We start from the raw sequence: 24,929 nt of genomic DNA, 5'->3' as shown, positions 1-24,929 counted from the left end.
TTGCTGCAGCACCTCGTATTTATGACAGCATTGTGCTTCCATCTCAGCGTCCCATAAATGCGATGTGTATTTTCACCCCTTTTGTTTGTAATATGCATCGAAAAGGGTTTGTGGAGGATTAGCGACTCTTGCCTTTCGTTGTCCAAGTGAGCGACAAAACCCGTTTCCACGTTAATCATACAGACAATATGCAGTTAGTTTATGTATACTGAACAAAGAAAGTCAATTTGGTGACGCAGAACGGGTGAACTTGGAGCGTTGCATTCGCGGTGTCAGTGCACATTTCCAGCAGTTTCTCCCTCCCGCACGCCTGTTCTTCCCCCCCCCCCCCCCTCCTCCCCCACCCCCGACTTGAGAGCTTTGTGCAGCACAAGTGCAACATTTGCCATTTAAAATGAGCTTCTCTTGGTTCGTTTCCAATCGATTGTCACGAAAGGTTGCACGTTACGAAACGAAAAGCTTTTTCTTGACAGTGCATTTCTAGTTATCGAAAGTGGGTCGATTAAGGGTAATTTATTACACCCCAATCATCCACTCATGATTGATGGGAATACTTCTCTAAACATAAGAAATAACACGTCTCTAAAAAAATATATATTTATTTTTGTATTTTTTTGTTTTTGTCGCTTTTCTTTTGTGCGTGTTCCAGATGTTGCCGTGGATTGCGGTTGTGTGAAAATTTTATTGTGTGTGAAGATGGAAGTCGGCGTGATGTAGACGGGCTCAGAGGCATATCAAAGGGCGCATGCGCAGTAGCCGTTTGTGCCATATTGGAATGAGGTCGTGGACCAGAAGTGCATCAAGCTAGCGAGGCGTCACGCGTGTAATACCGGAAACATCCCTCCAAACATATCCGCTATTGCTTGTCGGTCCTTTACGCAGGTACCATACTTTTATTTTGAAAGTAATAAACTCTAAGTAAGTGTTTGAATCACGCTAACTTCACATAACTGCTAGCGAGCAGACAGGCGGTGAGAGGATCGGCATCTAAAAAAGCGACTTGGAAAAACTACTTAACGGTAAGAGACGAATTCGGCGACTAAATATTCACGTACTCCGCACTGTTTGTTACATTTTCCTGTTTGTACTTTGCGCCGCGGTGTGGCACTCGTCTTTTTTCCTGTCTCTCAAAAAGACGAGTCCGGTTCGGTCGTGTAAAGCGCCTCCTTATTGCTCGTCAGCCCGTGCTCGCTCTTATTGCTGGGAGCCCGTGACGTGCAGTAACTTGACTCGCTCGTTCCACGCGTCCACGGAGTCTCTACGCACACATAAACATTCGCACATATGTGCATTATGCACACGTTTCATCTTCGTTCTCGAGACGCCCGTGAGCGGCCATGCGTCGAGCACGCATCAGTGTGAAAGTTACGGCGGCGCACAACCATTAATTTCTCATCTCGTCACTGGAGTGTGGGAAACAGTGCACTTCTCCTAAACACACGTAAAAGGACATTTGCCCTTGAATAGCTCTAACAGTCTTACATAATACATAATACAGTATGTCGAGTGTTGGGCAAGTCATAATGTCAACTGTTCTTCCAATTCCAAATGTTATGTCGGCGCTTGGAAAGAAGCGGATGATGTTCAGGTTGTGTTTTTGCAACCGCCAATTGTGACCTCCAACTTCCCCATTGTGCAACCTGACTGATCCGCGAAGTAGGGAAAACATAGTGAAATGACAATTTTAATTATTCACGATAGTGAAAGTGAGTACAAACCTCACATTTTTTCAAATTAGGTATTTCGTTATATATTTTATTGAGGCTCCCCTGAAATGACACTTTGCCACATGTAGTCAGTCTACAGCATGTATAATATACTTTCCCCTCAAAAGTAACTCAATACACAGCCTTTAATGTCCAATTAAAGGCTGGCAACAAAAGTGAGTACACTTCTAGGGTAAATGAAAATGTAAGGGCTGTGCAGTAGTCACTTTTGTAAGATGCACGTTACTACCTTGATTTATGAGTATAATTTATTCAGTTATCGAGCTTGTAACTAAGTTTATTTGTAGCGTATTATGTCAATTGACACCACTCAAAGGAATTGAAATGCCTTTACTCTGTTGTAGCCCAGAAAAAAAGCAATTGTAAAGTATGGATTAAAAAAACACAACAAAATAGGATAAGAGAAATAAATTTGCTTTATAAAGTGTATCCTTGGAATTTCAGCCTGTCAACGGTAAATATTCTCATGTCTGCACATTCAGTTGTACACTGGTCTACAGCGATGTGCGGCGAGTCGCATTTGCTTGCGAAATCTGTCGTTTCTACATTCAACCCCAAGATGAAAACTCAGCAATACTTGACATTTTGGATTAACTGTTGCTATCAGTTTCAAGGAATGCTGTTACCTTAATACAATTTCAGTACTCCCCCATAGAAGCTTAATTTTCTGTCAACTTTTGTTTGATTAGCTGGCAAGTTTCAGCTAAAAATACCCACAAAAAGGCGCATATGGGCTGAAATTCTTTGATGTCGTCCAAGTGAGTGCCTTAAAATTACCGTGATGTCTCAAACTGCATAACTTGCCCTAAAAACTGGACTTAATGTAAATAGTGCACATTAAACATCTTTAGGCTTTAGGTTATATACTTTAGTCAGCAATTGTTTTTTTGGGAAGATTTTAGAGGCATTTGAAGTGCAAATGACGTCTGTGTGTGTTTTTATTTTTATTTTATTTTATTTTATTTATTTTTATTTTTAATTCCAGCAAGATTGCTCCTTGTGACTTTGCTAATTTGAATCATCCATTCACCATGCTGGTACAATAATTTTTTTGACCCCCGTGTAGTAATGTGGTAGTTAAACATTGACCTAGAGTTAGTGGTTAGCACATCTGCCTCACAGTTCTGAGATTCTGGGTTTGAATCTCAGCGCAGGCTTCCCTCTGTAGACTTAAATGCCTGCAGAAATGAATACCTAATTTAAATGAACTCAAACTTATGATATTCAAATTCAGTTCCCCAAAGAAAAATGTTCAATCTGCTGTTTATTTTTTAAATGTATGCATTACAAACAGCATGTAAAGAACCAGACCATGATCATCACCCAAGGAATATAAACAAATGTATGCATTACAAACAGCATGTAAAGAACCAGACCATGATCATCACCCAAGGAATATAAACTTCCTCAGAATCATTAATCATTTGACGGCCTCTAACGAACTACTATTTATTTAATCTAATCTTTGATTCGTCCAAAGTGTATTAGTCATTTGATCAAACATGACCTCGTAGCATTATCTATATAGGTGTCCATATGATTGCGCACTCAAAAATCCATGAGATTACTACCACCAGTCACCCTAGAATCTGCATCTTTTTGAGATTAATTTCAGGACACATTTTGAAACATGCTTGTGTTATTTCTCTCCCAATTTCTATGTGAAAGGAAGACATGCAAAATAGTGATTCCACAGGTAAAGGACGTTTTCAAATTAAAGGAGACATTAGTATTTTGCCCACATTTTACACATAACAATTCCCAAGTCTCTATTAATATGCTTTTTGTCAAAATATCCTATGGATCAAAAATTATAATACACTTTAGACACCCTAGATCTTGGGCTGAGCTATGGGCTGACCCTACCTAACTTACGTAACCGCCCCAACATACTGCTAGGCCAATGATGAATCTGGCTTTTGTTATTATGACAACCAAGGCCAACGCTCGATCCTGAGACTTACAATGGCTTCTACTTGCCGGGAACAGAATTCCAAAGTGTGGGGGAAAAGCAAGCACCCATAAATACAACTAAATAATTTTTAACGGATAATCAACATAATTAACATTCAGTTAATCAACTATTGGTTAATATTTCAATCTGCACCTTCCTGGCTAACCATGCAGATGACACTATAGTTTTTTTTTTTTTTTAATCGAGTGATACTTAAATAGGAACCTCAAAGTGATGGACAGGTAAAAAAATTTGAGTCACAAATGAGGTACCGGTCGTTTCCATGTAAAAAGTAAAACATCAATAAAAAGAGGAAACAAGTATTCACTCATTAAAAAAAGAAACAACTGATTAAATGTGATGGTGACGAGATGATGTTTATTTAATTTCCAAGAAACGCTGTGGCTGTCTGTAATCGTGACGCTCGTCATGTCGCACTTCCTGTTGCTGAGAGACCTCAGTGGTTTTGGATGCTGCACAAATCTTAATCACATGCCAAGTGCCAATGAGAATTTGATTTGTAAGATTTGAGCGCCGGTTGGGGTGGGGATTGGCCCTTTTTCTTTCAGGCTCGGTCAGTCTCAGGTAGTGCACAGAGATTGAGAGTGGTAGGCTGCTGGTAGTTGTGCTCCATGCACACCGTTAACTGTTCTGTATAAGAAAGAGGGGAAGTTGTTTTTCTTCCTGTCTGTGTGTGTGTGTGTGTGTGTGTGTGTGTGTGTGTGTGTGTGTGTGTGTGTGTGTGTGTGTGTGTGTGTGTGTGTGTGTGTGTGTGTGTGTGTGTGTGTGTGTGTGTGTGTGTGTACGCGTAAGCCAAAGTGGCGCTGCTCTGCAAAAGGTTAAAAGAAGGAAGGCTTGAAATAAAAATCGCAAAGGATAGTTTTCGAAAAGGGCAGTCAGCAAATAATCGCAGGTATGTTTACATGCAAAAATACATTGTCATTTTCATGCTTCTGTTTACATCACTGATTGCAATTCGCTCCTTGGACACACTATGTCATCCCTTCGCCACGTTAGGTGGTGATGATATGCTTTTCATCTTGTTTAGTTGTTCAATTTTAATGAAGAAAAGTGGCTTGTTGCTACTTGCTACCTGGCAGAAGCTTATGATTTATACACAACAGACCTGACTCGACCCTTGTGGTTGTGGTGGCACTAAAAGGAAAGAAAAAAAGAAATCACAGAATGTTCCGGGAGTTTGTCAACTTTTGACACTACCCTGGAAGTCCTCCAAGAATGATTGGTTGCCAAACAGAAGTGAAGACTGGTATGATAAGCGTGGGTTGAATACGATTCTGATGGCTTGCTTTCATTTACTGTTAACAAAAAATGCACTCAGCAGAGCAGGCTAATATTTTATATACATGATTTGATTATGATTTACATGATGTTTTGCGCATTCTTACTTGACTAAAGGAAGTCTTTGTGGATTGCACTCACTGCCGTTATTATTTTTAAGGTGAATGTAATTAGGATAATGAGAGGCACTGTAAATGACCCGGCACTACCAACATACTGGACAGAACAGACGCCCTTTTCAGAGTAGTTTCACTATTGAATTAAAATAGACTGAAAATTATGTCTGACAATGAAAATCACAACAGAATTTCTTATGTTTCATCTGTAAGACTTTTATTAATTTGTTGAAGCAGCTGTCGCATTAATTTATTCTATACCAGTTATCGGCCGAGCCGATTATTGGCACAGATATTTGGCATTTTGACGAATACTGACATTTTTTTTTTTATCTTACTGTTGATAAGATTTAGATTTAGATTTCAGCTGACCCTGGGAACTCTCTGCACCTTTTGTTTGAAATTAACCGAAAGATAAGTGTCACATGTTTTACATTTCAGTTATTTAAACATTTTAGAAAACTTTATTTACTGTAGAAAACTGTTGGGATCTAATGTTTAAGTTTTAACATTTTAAGACATGCTGAGCTCCCTGAACTTTTTGACAGAATTTTCAAACAAAGTTGTTTGCTGTCTAAGATAAAATGCTTAAAGACATTTCACCAAAGTCAAGACTAGGAGTTTGTATTCTTATTTAATTTTTGAGGACAATATGTTCCTTTTTACTGAAATTGAATATGGGCTGCAAATATCGGTTATCGGCCTCCTTGACTAATAATCGGTATCGGTAGATGCCCAGGGGGAAAAAAGCATATCGGTCTGTCTCTAGTGTGCACATGTGAGCTGATTTGTTTTCCAATTGAATAAACGTCACAACATGGTCAGTTTAAGGTGTTTATGTGATAAAAAAAAAAAAAAAAAGGATGATTGAATCAATTTAGTGTCGTACTTATTTTTTCATGCACTTATATTATTTTAGGACTGATGCATTTCTGTCTAGAGAGAGTGGTGTGTTAAAGCATCTTTGCTTTCATTAATGAGATAAGCATCAGATGTGAGAATAGAGGCTGTCAACTTTAGTTCTATTCCATTGCTCTTTTTTTCCACTCTTACGTTCGGGAGTGTGACCCCATGGACAATGCGATCCTCTGGTGTATGTATGTGCCGGTGGGGGAGTAAAAAGACAGAGGGCGGGGTCGGGGGTGAAAGGCGGCGCAGATCATGGTGGAGCACGGGGGTCACCGTGGCAGTGGGGGGGCTGAGAAGGGGTGGTGTGCGACGTGGGCCCCGCTTTAATAGAGACGTCCCGTGTGACAAAGACGAGGCTGACAGGTCGCCTGAATGGAGCTGCTGTGACAGACCAGCGTCCTGTTCGCAGTCGCGGTCCCGCCCAGCGCTCCCCTCATTCACACCGCAGCTCTTGTTGAATTAACTTGATTTCATGTGTGTGTCACAATGCAGACCGCGGGTCACACTGACGTGTCAAAGCTTGATGTGTGTCCATGTTAACGTCAAGCCTCTCTCGGTTTCAAATGCTCACGTCAAGGTTGTATAAAAGTAGAGTTTAGCCTAGACAGGATATTTCCCATTTTTATGTACTATAGCAATTGGAGATGTGTTAACCACTGAACAGTAAAATATGCCTCACAAATGAATGATAAATTGTATCATACAGGGATATATCCATAAAAAATTCACATTTCATTTGAACTGACCCGTCTGACCGGATTAATGGAAACTTGATTGTTTAGGTGTGGACCAATATTAGATTCTGACGGTATGATAAATGTGAGCAAAAATACTATCACGGTAGTAAAATTACAGCTCCATAATGTTATTTTTGGAAATATTTGAGTAAATAAAAACAGCATTTAAATTATTATTTATTTTTACCATTGAACACAATCAATTTCATTTACAAAAAAATATGGAGAGAATATCATACATTAAGAATACATTAAGAAATGTATACCATGTTAAGTTTAAATAAATAAATGTTAACATTCTTCTTCTGTTTTAATGCTTTTAGGCAAGTCACAGTGTCCCATCACTGCTTGTGAGCTATCTTTAGAACAGACCCGTGGCATCTACACATGTACACGTTAAAAAAACCATGGAAAACATGTTTAAGGTTGCAAGTTGCGCAGTCATGTGTCATTCATTATGTTGCAGGTGGAACATATGATGACGTCTCATCTAAATGAGAAATCAGTGACTTTTTGGGGGGATTGTTTTTTGGGCATGACCTTATTCATTTGATAGATTGGAATCCTTTTCTATTCTTCTCCAGGGTGCCTAATCTCGGTTGAAGAGGACATCACACCAGCATGAACCAGCAGTCACTGGATTCTGGTAGGATTTAGAATTGTTCTCTTCTAAACAGCACAGTGAAAAGTGGAACATCACATTTTAGAAAGCAGGTTGTAAAAGCAAACAAATGTGTGTTTGTGTTCCAGATGGAGACTTTGCACAGGATGTATCCGACTTTAACTGGGATGACTATTTGGAGGAAACCGGTGCTGCGTCTGTGCCTCATCATGCTTTTAAACATGTGAGCCCTAACTTGCTTGAAAAACTTAAACATTCAATCAAGCTATCTACAGTAGCTATCCTGCTAGCTATAGCTAGCAGGATAGCTATAGCTAGCTATAGTAATCTAAATATGTTTGGTGAGCATTTCAAGCTTAACCAATCAGAGGTTGGAAAAAATGCTACGACAGCTAGCAGGCCTTTTTTGGTGAATCTGAAATCTGATTGGTTAAAAAACACACATATTTCAACTGTTTGTATGTGGTGGACACCATCATTGGGTATTCTCGAGGCTTTAGGAAAATTAGATTTACATGGTAAGTTACATATAGAAGCTGAAATCTGATTGGACAAAACAACAACAACAACTAACGACTGGAAGCTACGCAGACAAAACATACGCTATGACTGTTGGAAATAGGTTACTACTATTTCATGTAAATTAAGTCAAATGACACACTGTGCGAGATCTGTGTCAGGATACTTTCCACGTGCAAGCTAGGCTGCTGATATCACATGGTCAATTGTTCTCACCAAGCTAAAAAAACATGTTGTGCAGTTTATTCCTTCTATTCTCGCTGCCCTCCCTTCTGTCCCTACTTATCTTCCTCTTTCAAATTGCCTCTAGAAACAAGCAAGAGTGAATGCAGCATGCAAGACTCTCATTTTCCCAATTAAATTTACATTGATGTTTGTTTTATCTTCTGGTAATGTGTGTGTGGTTCGCAAAATGCTATCACTTGTGTTGGCATGGCAATGTATTTTTACCTCTAGTGAAATTGGTTACTAAGAAACAACCTCTCTTCAATAAAGAGGTAGCTCTATACTGACACGTCTTCCACTAACAAGAGTGAACAATTGGTTCATGGTTCAGAATTTATGGGTGAGTAGTGTTACTAGTGCAACAAAGCACTTCACAAGTAAGGTTAATTGCGTACTACTAGGGCAAAGAGGATGCTAGTTGTGGAAAAATGTTACTCGTCGTAAGTAGTGTTAATTTCGTCAATGAAAACTAAACAAAAATAATTTCGTCAACACACATTTTTCTCCGGACTAAAACTAGACACTGGACTAAAATCCTCATTAATAAACAATAACTGGGACTAAATCAGTTTACATTTTCGTCGACTAATGAAGACATGACGAAAATGTACTTCACTTAATAAAATCTACATTCATTTTAGTTCATGAACAAAAACGAGATGAAAATTATATGATTTTGTAAAATCTTATCTCTGCTAATCTGTAACTGTGACACTGTCATGTGACACGCAGTGACAACCCCCCCCCCCCCCTTCCAAATCTGCAGCTTGCAAGTGCAACATGCACAAACACATGGGACAGACAGGAAGCTGTGAACGTATAAAAAAAAAAAGAAGTAATTATAGTTATAAGGTAACATTAATCCAACGGCTATAACGTTCCAACAATAATGTTATTCCGACCGCTAACTAATGCTGGCTAACTTACTAGCTCCTAGAATGGCGCCATAGTAGCCACTTGTTGATATACTGTAATTGTCGGGGGGGTTTTCATCAAAAAGATGAGAGAACATTTTATGTGGAATAGTTTTAGATCCGAAATGTTCAACATTATTTGCTGACAAAAAAACATACAGGAGTAAAATGATTGTCCTGACTAAAATGTTGACAGTTTTTGTTGACTAAAACTAGACAAATAAAATTATGTTTTCGTGGACTAAAATAAAGACTAAAATGCTAAATTTATACTAGTCGACTAAAAATGGACTAAATGAAAATGGAATGAGGTTGACTTACTGTTAAAGACTAACTGGACTAAAAAGGAGACAACATTTAAAAATGGCTGATAAAATTAACACTAGTCGTAAGACAGTTGTATTCACAGGCCATAAATATTAAATAATAAAATGTAAAACAATAGCAAAGCTGGCTTGCATGCTGGAAGGAGGCAAACAAGTCCATTGTGTGCTGTTCATAACCACTGTAAACCGAAGCCCCCCCGGAATATGAATGTTCCCTTGATCACTTCTAGTGTGCCTTCTGTGCACGTATTTTCTTTTGATTATTTAGCCAAGCAGCTTTTGCAACCTGCTGTAAAGCAGCAAGAAAATAAATCCTTTATTGTGTCCTTAGGGAAACTCATTAACATTCTAAATGAGTGTTTTTGCTTACACATGCTCCTTAAATATGCTCAGCACTAAGGCTAGCAGTGAACCGTTTGGTCCATGCCTTGCTTTAGGGCACTTTGGCAGAGCTCAGGAAGCAAGCTAGCACCGCTCCAGCAAGCAACATTTGATCCATAACGGGTCTTCTTCTCCCCAAGCTGATGTCCTTACAGACTGGGCTACTCCAAACGAACTGTCCACATTTGTCATGTGCCCTTGTCTCAGGTGGACCAGGGTCTGCAGACAGGGTTGACTCCAGGAATGAAGCTGGAAGTGTGCGTGCGCTCGGAGGCCGACAGTCCTTACTGGGTGGCCAGCATCATCACAACATGCGGCCAGCTGCTGCTGCTCCGCTACGAAGGATACCAGGATAACCGCAGCGCTGACTTTTGGTGTGACACCATGACGGCTGACCTGCACCCGCTCGGATGGAGCCGGCAGCATGGCAAGATCATGAGGGCCCCTGACGGTGAGATCAAGTTGGAATCTTTTTGTTGTTCTTAACTTAAACCGGAAGTCAACCCCAAAACTTTCTTTATTGTAATATGTTATATAAGCCCCCAATATTCTAAACATGGCATTCTGAATAATAATCTCTTTGTGGAATTGTTGAGCACCAAAATCCAGCCATTTTTTTTAATCCATCACAGATGCTTGGGGCTCAGGTAACAACCAATTACAGCACACCTGTTTTCTGGAATTGAGCCATAATTAGTCAACTTGTTACCTGAGCCCTGAGCGACTGTGCTGTCATTTTCAGTCGATAGTAATGCTGCATTCGAGGAAAGTGGGAAGTCGACCTTTTCCGACTTCAAACCAGGAAGTGTGTACGGGAACGCCCCCTTGAACTCGAAAATCCCACTTGCGACCGACTACAATGTGACGTCATTCTACAATGGCGTGAATGGTAAAACACAATTTACTCGAGTATAAAACTAGATAGCTTTGTTCAATCATAAATATTCGACATAACGTCACGAAACACAATGTACGCGACAGCATGCCTCTACTCCCTGCATGAGTAGAATTTCATGCATGTAAACTACTGAACTGTATGGAATGCTTATGAAATAAGATAAAAACAATAAATGAAGCAAAATTGCGAAAAGGCGAGTTTGCTGGAGGTCAAATTGTGTATTGAGGACCAAAATAAAAAACAATTATCACTATCCGCCATTTTGCTTGTTTACTTTCGCCTCGAACGCTTTCAGGTCAGAACTGGGAAAAGCCAACTGGGATAAAGCCGACTTCCAACCATCCTCGAATGCAGCATAAGTGGGAAGCGGGAAGACTGTGTTTTTATTTTTATTTTTAGATTAATGGTGGCACAGTTAACGACCAATCACAGCTCATCTGTTTTCTGAGTTTGGTCATGTGACATTTCCAAGCTGAGCTGTGATTGGTCGTAACCTGAGCCTGAGCGACTGTGCTGTCATTGTCGGTCGACAGTAAGTAGCAAAATGGCCGCCCTGTGAGATGGATCAAACCGGCTGGATTTTGCTGCTTTATTCATATTCCACAAATACAATATTAATCACAATTCCGTGTTTAGACTAATGGAGCTGCATAGAACATATAATTGCAAAAAAGATTTTTAGATAAAACAAAACAAAAAAAACAACAACAATTAAGCAATATCACATTAGAGGAACTGATGTTGCACCCCCCAACCTTTTTGAAACTGATTGAGCTGCTGGTTTGGGCATTGTTTTCCAAAGTAAAAAAGTACTTCAGAAATCAGAAAATGATTAATGTTGAAAGGGTGAAATCAAAGGATTGGGACAAATTTAAGTTAAACAATGGCTCTAAACGATTATTCAATTATTAAAACAGTTGTTGATTAATTTGATAATCGATTAGGTAATTTTTACACCTCTAGCAGATTTAAGAGCAAGTCCAAACAAAGTGAGTTGGGTACTAACACATTTTTTTTAATACATCTATATATGCGTGATCCATCACAGGTGTGCGTGAGAGGCACCAGGACTGGGAGGCTTTACTTGAGAAAGTCCTGGCTGAGGAGTGCAGCGCGCCTGCCAACCTGCTGGAATTGGTAAGGCAAGCAAACCGCAGCAGCTGCTGTTCAACATGAGCTTGAGCAGCATTTCTCTCACGTGTGTGCATCTATGCCAAGCACATTCTCCTGTAACTGCTGATTTGAACACTTTGGCAACTTGTTGAAAATTGCTTCAAATTGAAGTGCTGTCTTATTATGTGACAAAGTAGTAGGAAAAATCAAAGGTGACAGATTTTACCGTAAGATGCACTTTTAGCACGCATTATTGGCACTTTACAGCACTGTGCACATCAGTCATTCGTTTCATATTTTTTATGTCCTTGTGAGAGAAACACTATTCTGCATTTGTCAGCCTTTTTTAAGAGAATGCAAACACACATTTCAAATGTCATTTGTTTTAAGTGATTCTTAGGAAATGTTCACATTTAAAAGGAATTATATGCATCCCACCATAAGAAGCTCTACAGGATTTTTCACAGTCAATCATATGAGAGCTTTTAATTGGGCCAAAACTAAATAGGAAGGAATAATTGTTTTGTAATTGTTTTATTGGCCGCTGACTTTGAGTGGGAGTCTGGGTGCGCCCCGGACTGGTTGCCAGTCAATTACAGGGCACATTGACAAACAACCTTTCACATCGACATTTGCTCCGATGGACAATTTAAGGCAGAGATGGGCAAACTTTTGAGCTTAAGGGACATATTTGTGTTTTAAAATGGACAGAGCTCCTTGAACATTTGAAGAGGAAACGAAATAATGAAAACAAAAGAAATGAAAAGTTAAAATATGTTAGTAAATTACTTTATTAGTAATAAATAGAAATGATTATTCATTCACAGTTTAATTGTACTCTATCGTATTATTTGTAACCAATGGTAATAAAAACTCACCTATTTTAAGGGAATTTAATTTTAATGAGTTATTATATTATTAAGGATGTTTGATACCACTTTTTTTCAGAATGATGCCAGTACAAGTACCCAACTCTTGAGTAGTCACCAATGCCAAAACTAATACCACTAGTACATAAAATTCCCCCACAAAACAATGGCAGATCATTTTAAATGAAAACCTATATATATCTCAATATTGCATTTTCCTTAAAACTGCATGAAATTTACAACAATATTCTATTCTTCTAATTCCTCATTTCTAGTTCCTGATCATAAAACAGCCACTAGAGGGCGGCTGATACTGGTCTCAGCCACCGATTCGAGTACGGATACTTAGTATTGATACTTGCTCATCTATTATTATTATTATTATTATTATTATTATTATTATTATTGTTATTATTATGTGTGTGTGTGTGTGATCTTATGCACACAACTTGTGTTACAGCTGTGATTGCTCTATAAATAAAGTTGATTATTCATAATTAATTTAATTAGAATTAATTAACCAACTGTGTAATCAAATTAATGTATGTTAAATGTATATTCGAAATTCTGTATTTTAATTGACACTAAATTAACTAACCAGTTGTTTAATGAGATGAATACCGGTAATTAAAATTAAATAAGTCCTTTACATTTCACAACATTTTGGAGAGAAAAATGGTTTAAATTGATGTAAGTATTACAGCGCTCTTGCTAATGTATTGTAAATGCTCAGTGACTGGATTAAAGAAAGAGCTGGCAAAAACTCACACAAATTGAACCTGTGATGTCTCAACTGTGAAGCAGACAAGCTAACCACTATCTCACTGTGCTGCGCCTCCAACATTCAAATCATAAAAATACATCTACTGTATGTTGTGCACAATAAGAAGTGAAATGTTTGTTTTTTCATTGGCCACGCTTGACTTCTGCAATTTAGCCATGCAGCACATTTTCTCCCAGTGTGAATTCCTTACCTCGTCTCACTGTGTGGGCATTTGCATTTGTGTGCGTACGCTCGCGTCTCCTCATTTAACCCCTTCCCTCCTTTCCTCAGCCTCAGTGTGGTCGAGACCCAATGGAGCTGCTGAGCGCCGGCTGTTACGTGGAGCTGCAGGACTGCGTTGACCCGGGGCTGGCCTGGGCCGCTGAGGTAGAAGAGAATGTCGGAGGAAGGCTGAAACTCCGGCTGATGGGCACGGAGGACGTCCCGGACACACCCGCGACCCTTTGGCTCTTTTACCTCCACCCACGTCTCCACCCACCAGGCTGGGCTCAAGAGCATGGCTGCGCCCTCAGGCCTCCTTCTGGTCAGTGGCTTGAGATTGATATTCATTTTTAGAAACAAAAGAAGGAAATTCAATATGCTAATATGTTAGCGCTCTAGCAAAGCTTATCAATGGTGGATACCGTACCAGTATTGTCGCAATGCTGAAAGAATCAAGCATTCACACTGTTTTTCCACAAACGAGAAAAGTTACTAGCTTAAGAGATTGATTTTCAATCAACCATTTTAGTCGTACTGTAATTTGTGAATAATCATGCCATATGAGAGTGGTATTCAACTGTTTCTTGACAGAGCAAACAGTTATCTATGTTTGAGTGTTTAAGAGAGTAACCATTGTTAATAATTAAGCTAAAACACGCTCTGCAGACTATTTCTACAGCTTGCTACACTGTTGCTTCAGGCCCAGTCGATTTCAAACCTAGATTTGGTATTAAAATTGTACTTTCTTGACTTGGATTTTGTTAATAACTGTGTGTTGTTTACTTAAGTGCATGGACCTAACAGTACACAAGTACTCTAATAAACGTTATTAGTTTGTCCTGATATATGTACACGTGAGCAGTTGGCTTTCTGGAGCTGATTTGTTTGTTTGTTTCAGAACTGCTGGCCCTGCGAACAGAAGAAGAGTGGGAGGAGGTGAGGCGGAGGATCACGGAACTTCCTCAAGATGAATCTCTGACTGCAGAGCTCAATAAGGTGCTGACAGCATGAACTGTTATTCGCTTTTCCTCATGTTAAGTTTTACATGAGTGTTGATTTTATTAGTCTCTTAAAGTGGGATGTGGGGACCCCCACTGTCCCGAGCCTTATTTTGAAAAATTATTTGCAGTGGATTATGTCATATAATTCACAAAAGAAAGTGCATAACCAGCAGCTCCCTATCTTAGATTTGTGCCAAATGAAAACTCTGATATGATGAAGGCCTGTATTTTTACTTTTTTTTCTTTTTACGTTTTTAAGAATAAGGCTTTTTTTTTTAGAAAAGGACTGTGTCTTTTCCAGAATAAAAGGCATGTACAAAGTTGTGGTTTTGAAATTCACTTGCTAAAATATTAATTTCTTCCCTGGTTAAACCTTTATGTTTCATCTTTAAATAGAAATTTTACTCATTCTTATAACATTATCACCCCCCCCCCCCAAAAAAAATAAATACATTTGTTATCATCATCCATCCATCCATCCATTTTCTGTACCGCTTGTCCTCACAAGGGTTGCGGGGGTTGCTGGAGCCTATCCCAGCTGGCTTCGGGCAGTAGGCGGGGTACACCCTGTACTGGTTGCCAGCCAATCGCAGGGCAATTATCATCATGTTATTTGGAAAATCGTAAACGTTTTATTTCCAGTGGCATTTAGAGTACATATAGTTAGGGATGGCCGAGACCGATACCAGGTATCGGGCCAATACCAAGCCTTATTTTGTTACCGGTACGTGCGGGCCACGGCTGTTTTACGATCAGTAACTAGAAATTAGAAGAATAGAAAATTGCCATTAATTTCATGCAAAATCCTATATTGGTAAATATTGGTCTTTTGTAGGTCACTGTTTATGGGGGAGGGGAATTTGATGTATCCAAAATACTAGCGTCATCATCGGTACTTGATTTCGGTGACTCCTCAAGAGTTGAGTTCTCGTACTGGTATTGGCCTGAAAAAAAAAAGCAGTATTGGACATCCCTACTTAGTTATGTTTATTTGGCTTTAGGACTATGAGAGGGTTCTTGGAAATATTAAAAAAAAAAAAATCTCTAGTGTGTGTTGCTAAATATGTCCTTGTTTGTTCGTCTCAGGACCAGCCTGGCATTGCTACTCATTGTTTCAAAGAAGGAATTAAATTGGAAGCCGTCAACCCTGCTGCACCCATCTCTATCCGGCCAGCCACTGTCGCCAAGGTAACATACTTTACTATCAAATCAGTCTCATTTCTAATGTTTGCGCTGAATTAACACAACTTTAACCAAAATGAGGTGAACAGAAAACTTTTTTTTTAAGTTATGTTTTTGCCATCTCTAGGTGTTCAATGAGCAGTACTTCCTGGTGACAATGGATGACCTTTGTGGTATTGAGGAGTCTGAAGGCTCAGGGCGCTCCTTCCTGTGCCACAAAGACAGTCCAGGGATCTTTCCTGCTCAATGGAGTCTTAAAAATGGACTTCCTCTCAGCCCGCCACCAGGTTTGCTCTGTGACATGTTGTCCTTCGTACTCACATCACCTGATTAGATCAATCACACTTCTTTTCTTGGAATCAAATTTCTGTCTAACACATATTGTGATTCCTTTCTGAACAAGCCATCATAATTCCTTTTTGTTTATCACGTGTCATGTACAGGCTACCAGGGTCCAGACTTTGACTGGGCCGATTACCTAAAACAGTGTGAGGCCGAAGCAGCTCCTCAGCACTGCTTCCCCACTGTAAGTCAAACTCACCTTTAACATCTACCAGCGAAGTGCCAGCGAAAATCAAAAGTGTAGCTTATTGCTAGCTGCTGTTGTCACACAGCTATTATGTAAAGACTGAAGAAGATGTGGCCTTGTAAGCAGAAACACACTTGAACAATACAGTATGAAATTTGCCTTCTAACAGATGCAAGAACACTATAAAAAAAACATAGGCTATTAATGTTTTTGAACAGACAGAAAATATGTCATTCACTTATTTGCCTAAAACACTTTTTATTTTGTTCCTTTCTACACGACCAGGAGACATGTGAACATAGCTTTAAAGAGTCCATGAAACTGGAGGCTGTGAACCCGCTGTCACCAGAGAACATTCACGTGGCAACGGTCACCAGGGTGAAAGGTCAATACATTTGGCTCAGCCTGGAAGGTGAGCGCGAGGATTGAAAGAAAGATTTCTTTTATTAGATTAGTCTGCATTATCATGTGTTAGGAGGCTATAAGATGAGTCTTGACGCTTTGATCTCTCACGGAGGAGAAACTAATTGTGGAATGTAAAACAATCTATTATAGGAAACTGCTCACTCAGCATCAATGTTTTGTGCGTGTTTATTCAGGTTTAAAGCAGCCCATGCCTGAGTTGACAGTTCATGTGGATTCTCTGGACATCTTCCCTGTCAGCTGGTGTGAAACAAACGGATATCCACTTGTCTACCCCATCAAGCCCGCAGGTAAACTAAGCATCCCATCACAAACCAATGTGCAGCTATTCTTAATACGTTTTTTTCTGCTAAATCAATGAACAGCTTCAACTGTGGTTATTGATATTTTGTTCCCTCAGACCTAGAACAAACATTACCTTCTTCTACATTAACGCAGTAAATTACACAACATATTATAATCTGATATAATTTGAGAGACCTAGAAACGTGGCAGATTTTAAATGGGATGTTCTGTGAATGTGCATTGCTGCTGGATATACAATTGAAATCTGATCTGGAGGAAAGGATACACTGTCGTATTCTGAATACAAAAAGAACGGAATAAAAAAGAGCCTATTATAAACAATCTGTTTTTTTTGTATTTACAGTGATCCCTCACTTTTTGCGGGTGTTACGTTCCACGCTCACCTGCGAAGTAGCGTTTTTTTTGAGTACTCAGCAGCAGATATCAGAACATTTACATGTTACTCTATCGCAGATTTTTATTCATAATCCATAAATTATACACCTCGGTTTACCTCATGGTTTTTTATGCGATCAACCCCCAACCCTCAACCCCCCGTGAGTACCCCATTCAATTCTGCTGCTATTTTTGTCCTTTATCGTAATATTTGAGAACATCTCTTTCTTTCATTCAACACAATCTATTACATTTTTAAACAAACTATTATATATATGATAAATTAAGAAAACTGTACCATGATAAGTTTTAAAAATGTTGCCATTTTTCTTCTTTTAATTGAGCTATTTTAAGAACAGACCACTACATGCACCTACACTGTGTCTCATTACGCCCCCCCCCCCCCCCACCCTCAATACACGTGCACCCTCACGAGAAGGAAAAATAAGTTAATTGAAGGCAATTAACTTCAAAGAGGCCGCTCTTACAACTCAGATGCTCATTAAGGTGTGAGACAGTATTAGGGGTTATTGGAGAGAAAAAAAAAGTCTCTACTTCACCAAAATTCACCTATCCGGCGTGGAATGTTTGACCCGCGAAAAGTGAGGGAACTCTAACGCAACAAATCTTGACTTATCTCTACTAATTTTCTACTTTTCAGTAGAAAATGAGAGGAAGATTGCAGTGGTGCAGCCTGAAAAACAGTGAGTATAAATATGAGTATGAGTCGCATGCCTGAACTTCTCCAGCTGAATCAACTTTCTTGTTTGACTCATTTTGCCTCACTTTGCAGCAGAGCTCCGCCAAAGCAGTCATCGCCTGACACGGTTAAGCAGCAGATGGCAAATCAGCCAGAGGCTGGTCAGTAAAATCTATCATTGACAAAGCTCAAAATGCATTCCCTGTTTGTTGCATGTATTAATCATTTGCATGTTGTGGTTGTTTTTTTTAAATCCACATTGCAGGAGCAGGAAATGGAAAATACTGCTGTCCCAAGATCTATTTTAACCATCGCTGTTTCTCCGGGCCGTATCTTAACAAGGGACGCATAGCTGAGCTTCCTCAGTTCATTGGCCCTGGAAACTGTGTCCTTGTGATAAAAGAGGTTGAGGGTTTTTTATCACTGAATTGTTGTGAGATTCCTTTATATCTGTTTGAAATAAAAACAAAAATTTGAATATGTCAAGAAGAAAAGGTCCTTATTTACCTTACAAGTACCTCCATACAGCGGCATCTCACTAAATACAGTATATTGTGTAAAACTAAAGAATAAACCACCAAAGCAACATTAAGTGTTGCATTTTTAACTGTTTGTGCAGGTTTTGACTCTTCTGATCAACTCTGCGTACAAGCCAAGCCGCGTGCTGAGAGAGTTGCAGCTGGATCAGGAGAGTCGCTGGCAAGGCAATGGAGAGACACTCAAAGCCAAGTGAGAGAAAATGTCATTTGCAGCTTCTCTCACACCTTTACAACAACTAGCAGGAGTAGTACAAGTGCTCACAGCTGAAAATGTGGACGTAAACATGTGCTTCTCTTTGTTTTTCAGATACAAGGGAAAGAGCTACCGAGCCACAGTGGAAATAGTCCGCACGGCAGATCGTGTGGCCGACTTCTGCAGGAAGACCTGCATCAAGTTAGAGTGCTGTCCCAACCTCTTTGGACCTCGCATGGTTCTGGAGCGCTGCTCAGAGAATTGCTCTGTCCTCACCAAAACCAAATACAGTAAGTGGAGACATACTGTACGTTTAGCGTAGTTGAATCACTTCGGAAATTGAAAGTTCGTTGTTAGAATTGCACCAGAGTTGGAAATGTTTCATGATGTGTCACATCAATCGAGACATCAGTGTGCCTTATGAGAGTCCAGTTACGAGAGCATTTAAAGGACCCTCCCTCAGTCCAAAATTCATGTTGGGTTCACTTAGGGCTGTCCAATTAATCAAAATGTAATTACCATTTCAATTATTACACTCCACAATTACAAAATCAGCATAATCATAAAAAAAAAAAGATTATTAATGCAATTTTTTTTGTTTAAATATATACATTTAAGTTGTTTAAATGTATACATTTGCAATTTTGTTCCATCCAAAAGGAACTTGCATAATTATAATGTTTCAAATAATTTTATTTCTTGATTTTTTATTTTATTTGTTTTTTACGTTTAAACATTTTCTTGTTTTGTACCAAAACATAAATGATCGTCCTACTGCACAGTGCTGCACTCCCAAGTTTTTGCCAACGTAAATAAATAAATATATATTATTAGAACTTCTGTTTGGTCCAAAAGGAACTTACATAATTATAGTGTTGCAATTTTTTGGTCTTAATATTTTTAAATGCTTAAACATTTTCTTGTTTTGTACCCAAAAATAATAGTTTGAATAATCGTGATTTAAATTATTGCCAAAATAATCGTGATTATTTTTTTCCCCCATAATCGAGCAGCCCGAGGTTCACTGCATACTAAATTGTCCATAGGTGTAAATATGAGTGGTTGCTTGTCTATATGTGCCCCTGTGAGTTGCGCCACTCGCACAAAGACAGCTGGGATAGGCTACAACCCAACCTGATAGCAGAAATTATGTGTACATATTATAATAGCACTTGGTTGTGTTCAACCTTTGAGGCTCCACTGTAATTATTTTTGCATGAAAGCTAATCTTCCGATTACGTTCATGTCATATCTATTTGTTTTGCACGTTCATTTAGATTCTCAACAGCACTCAAACTATGACAATTAAAAATCAGAGTAGTGTGCAGCAATGGTGTGTTGTCTTGCCAGCTGCGTATTACTACGGGAAGAAGAAGAGCAAACGAGTGGGCCGCCCGCCTGGAGGCCACACAAACCTCGAGGCTGGAGTGAAAAGAAGAGGGAGGAGGAGGAAGAGAAGGAAGCAGCTCTTTGTCCATAAAAAGCGACGCTCATCAACGTCTGTAGATAACACACCTGCTGGCTCTCCACAGGTAACACACACACTCAGGAACTTTCTTCCTGCGGCCTGGTCTTAACTAAAACCGTACTGTGTCCATACTGTTGATCTCGTCTTTATCTCTAGAACAGTTTATCACCTGCCGCTATAACAAAGTGCTGTACATTAACATAAATCACAGTCATTAAAATAATATAAAAATATTTTGTTATAATGATATGATGAAAAAAGGATGATTGAAGTCTCCACAGACCAGTACGAAGGTGCTAAGATGCTTATATTTTATTGTGTTAATTGAAAATTATTTTGGGATGGTGTGTGAGAACTGTAAATGATGGCAATATAAACTGCGGTCAGACGAGACTCCAGTCAAAAAGTCACGATCAAGATAGCTGCCACGATTTTCTTTTCTCATTTCTTTGAGTAACATCAAGTTAAAAAAAACTCAATAAGCTCAATAAGGAGTAAGTAGAAGTTCAGACAACTTATAATGAACCTACCCCTTATTTTCCACTATTTAGTTATACGCATTTATCATACGACAGAACCTCAAACTGATGACAAAGACAAAGCATCGAAATATACTCCCTCGGTTCAGAGTTACAATGTTTCCTGATAGCTTTCTTTTGTATTTTACACAAAACTTCTGTGTTGCTCTTATATACATTTCTCCAAACTTCAACACAGTATATTAAATGTGGTAATACAAGAGCACAATATATGGTATACAACATTTTCTTATCGAGAAGATTTTTAGATTTAATCATCAGGGCCACAATTTTTGTCAATGTGGCTTCCAACATATTTTATGGTCAAGAGTTACACCAAGAAATGTGTGCTCATAGACTCTTTCAATCAGGACATTATCAATTTGAATTTCCGGATTTATGTGACGTTTCCCAAAGAACATAATTTTTGTTTTTATTATATTTAGAGACAATTTATTTACGGAAAAACAGTTTTTATTTATTTATACATTGCAATTATAATCTCTTCTATCAATGTCTCGAAATTCTCGCCAGAGCATAATATTGTTTTATCATCTGCAAATAGGACAAACTTTAGTTTGTAATGTAGGCACAATTTTGGGCCCAGCACAAATCCCTGTGGAACTCCGCATACTATATTTTCACACACGGACCTGTGCTGTCCCAACTGGACATACTGTTTCCTGTTTGATTTATTATGTTCAATCAATGTTTGATACTGGGCAAACTACAAAATAAAGTTATGTCAATGTATTATTTGTTAGCCCTGAACACTGCAGTAGACACTAGTTAAATGATTATCTGATTTTAATTCATGTGCCCCGCTGTCATTGAATATCTGCTAACAGAACATCGACCTTCTTGTCTGTTCAGGGAAGTGGTGAAGAAGAAGATCTTGATGAAGATGAATCCCTTAGTGAAGACTCTGGCTCAGAACTACATGATGATCTCCAAGATGATTCCGAACAATCGGTAGAAAAATCGCAGCCTCCCACACCGTCCTCATCGCCGCCTGCAACGCCCAGGCCCACGCGGCGGCGGCGGAAACCCCGCTCGCCCTCTTTCTCCGATGATGAGAACCACCCTCCGTCACCAAAGGTAATAAAAAAGCAACATCTTGTTTATGGCTGTAGTGTGATGTAATATTGTTATATCTTTAACATTCTTGTTGCTAAGCAGGTTGAATGTTGGCTCTTGGCCGTTAGCCTGTCCGATTAATACCATAATTCAATGAATTCTTCTGAGATTTGTGTGATTGTCATACGCTTTCCATCTTCTATCACAATCCAAGTACTCTACTGTAAACCCAACAGCCAATGATAATATCTTGATGATCGAGAGCGCAACCAGATGAGAAGCGAAACGTTTATCAACCAGCCAGCGTTTTTATTACACTTCATCTTGGAGTACGAGTCTCAGTCTGTATAAAATGCTATTGTTATCGCTTTTCAAATGTCATATGAAGCCACAAATATTGATCTCAATACCCTGAGATGCTTCAGGGCAATGGCAAATAAATGTCACCAGATGTAAGCATCCCTCTAAAAAACAATGTTAATAGTGAGGTCCTTCAGTTGGGACCTACCAGTAGTTGTTGATGAGCCAGAGTAGTAACATCATTTTGCAGGTATATTGCACAAAAAGTGTGCATTCTCTCCCCTAATAATTCATAACTTTAACTAAGTTATCCCCATTTTTGTTTGAATCTGCTGTAGAGTGGCTCGAAATGACACAAAAAGGTGCCAATACTTGAACAAATTGTGTTACAGATTTTGAGGGGATTATTTTTTTTAACATTATGAAAAGTATTTATATCCATGATGGTCAGTTTTGAGAAAACAGTCGAACCATTCCAGAGTATTTTGGGAACTACCGTAATTTAGAGGATTCTATAATCCACTGGAAATTTACAACATTGGATATGCATGCATTGAGAAATGGTATTTGGATGTTTTACTTCTTCTTTTGTTTTCGCCTATTTGCTTCAGGGGTCGCCACAGCGAATCAGTTGCCTCCATCTAACCATCTAACTTCTCTTTCGCATATATATATAGTAATGAAAATAGCATTTTAAAAAAATAGATGAAGGGATTTACAGCCTTTTGTCACTTTACGGAACCATTTCCGACAAAATGATAACTGTTGCCTGTGTATGATAATTTTGTGTTTAACTGTATGTCAAAGTGAAAGGACGATTACCATATTTTCCTTTTGCAACAATTCCTTCTAAACATAATTATTATTATTGTACAATAATAATTTAAAAAAATCTGCTCTGCACTAGATCTCATGGTGCTATTGGCCATAAGTTTGTGGTCACTTGGTGTACATACCAAACATACAATACGTGGTCACTAATGTTTTGCTCATTAAATTAAGAGCCTTCAGTTTTGGATTGGACAACACTACATTGCGTCTTTCATTGAATTTATTTTGCAGACGTCAAAGATGGAACCTCCTCAGAAGTTGTGTTTGGACACCAGCCCCCTCGAGTGGAGTGTGACTGATGTGGTTCGTTTCATCAGGACTACTGACTGTGCACCTCTTGCACGCATTTTTATGGATCAAGTAAGAGATACATGCACACGTAAATTCCTTAGGGTAACTCCAATCTGCTGTAACAACAGCCAAACTTATGCTCGTAGGAAATCGACGGACAGGCTCTTCTGCTGCTCAACCTGCCAACTGTGCAGGAGTGTATGGACCTGAAGCTGGGACCGGCCATCAAGCTGTGCCATCACATTGAGAGAGTCAAACTTGCATTTTATCAACAGTTTGCCACGTAGCTGAAGGTGAAGAAATAACGAAGGGACTACTTGTTCATACTTTAAAAAACACCGTCATGTTCCATTTTGACCTTGCTTACACTTGATATCTTGAAACAAGCACATGACCATGTGGTGTTGGACACTAATAGAAGAAAGCTGGAAAGAGCTACATCAACGGAGATATTTCTGGGTGTTTAAAAAAGAGAGCTGCGAAGGATAAATAAAACACACAGCAGGCTCTCTTCGGGTAAGGACTGAAATTAAACTAAGGGCTGCCCTGAAGCCTTTGGATACGTTTAAAAGCCTTTATTAAATTGTGTTTTGAATACAAGGTGATCTTGTTGTTAGGCTGTGAAGCTTACTTTCTTGTGTTAAGTTTCAGAAAAGGCATTTTAATTTATTTGTGTTACTAATTTTGTTGTCATGGCAATATTGCTTCACACGTCCTTATAAATATTTGATATTATTGTGTCAAGGCAGAAACTGGTACGCTCACATTCACCAGTCCAGTTGAAGTGCAAAGAAAGAAGATCATTTGGATATAAGCGCTTAAAAACAGAAAATCTCTCTACACTGAAAAATTCCAAGTCACACCTCAGAAGTGAGACCCTTTGTCACCGTGATGAAACAATTGAAGGCAACCACAATACAATTTGCATCATTATCTTAAAATTATATTGCTCAGGAATATCATTGAGCGATAATGATTTGCTTTTTGTGAGGAAAGTGCTAATTGTTTTTTAGTTGTGTTATGATACATGGACAGACACTAATGTAGGCACAAGTAAAACCATGCATCGTATAGCAATACTGATGTGGCTGCATGGCTGTATATAATGTACACAAATATCTTTAATGCAACAGGGTAATTCAGTGAAAAATCAGTGTGATAAATACTCCTAATAAGCAATGTGGAAATGCTCTAAATATTCACTATATATGCACTGAATAGTTTAAACTCAATTAAACCGTTTTTTTAGCAGTATTCCTGAGATCGTTTGAGCCAATTTACACCATAATTTATTTTAAATGAGCTCAGTGCGCGCAGCAAATAAACCGACGGATTTAAAGCAATGGGATGCTTTGTAAAGAAAATAAATTATTAATTCTGTCATTGTAGTGTTAGTCAAGTTTATGTTTGTATTTTTGCAACAAAAAAGCTTCTGTAGATTTCCTTGTTCTCTCGTTCGTCAGTTGTTACAGTCAATACCATTCATGTTTTATTTTTTATTTACTGTTTAAAGAAAACACTGCAATAAAAAACGCTCAGCTCATTTGATATTGCTGTTGACCTTTTTTTGACTGCATTTCCCATAATGCATTTCGCCGATGC

At 38.8% G+C, this 24,929-nt stretch overlaps 1 protein-coding gene across 4 annotated transcripts; it reads left to right on the top strand.

The window, feature by feature from the left end:
• The first annotated feature begins 935 nt into the window (after positions 1-935).
• sfmbt1 (Scm like with four mbt domains 1) lies at positions 936-24,875 on the top strand. Of its 4 annotated transcripts, none has more exons than XM_086087981.1 (21): positions 936-1,019; positions 7,327-7,388; positions 7,493-7,587; positions 9,937-10,180; positions 11,676-11,764; positions 13,664-13,916; positions 14,493-14,590; positions 15,682-15,783; positions 15,905-16,064; positions 16,221-16,303; positions 16,592-16,718; positions 16,906-17,019; positions 18,075-18,114; positions 18,207-18,271; positions 18,376-18,515; positions 18,730-18,839; positions 18,957-19,132; positions 20,193-20,374; positions 21,702-21,926; positions 23,268-23,396; positions 23,474-24,875. In XM_086087981.1, exons 2-21 carry the CDS (start codon positions 7,364-7,366, stop codon positions 23,612-23,614), a joined length of 2,598 nt encoding a protein of 865 aa, XP_085944107.1. In that variant the 5' UTR covers positions 936-1,019; positions 7,327-7,363; the 3' UTR covers positions 23,615-24,875. The 4 variants fall into 4 exon arrangements, with proteins under 4 accessions (XP_085944107.1, XP_085944105.1, XP_085944106.1 ...); XM_086087979.1 differs by having other exon boundaries at positions 18,204-18,271; XM_086087980.1 differs by having other exon boundaries at positions 18,072-18,114.
• Positions 24,876-24,929: the final 54 nt, after the last annotated feature.

The sequence above is a fragment of the Leptonotus elevatus genome, chromosome 10 (genome assembly GCF_054856555.1).
Source record: "Leptonotus elevatus isolate MCC_2025b chromosome 10, RoL_Lele_1.0, whole genome shotgun sequence".
In the NCBI taxonomy this organism is placed as follows: Eukaryota; Metazoa; Chordata; class Actinopteri; order Syngnathiformes; family Syngnathidae; genus Leptonotus; species Leptonotus elevatus.
This window is presented reverse-complemented; position numbering and strand designations above follow the sequence as displayed.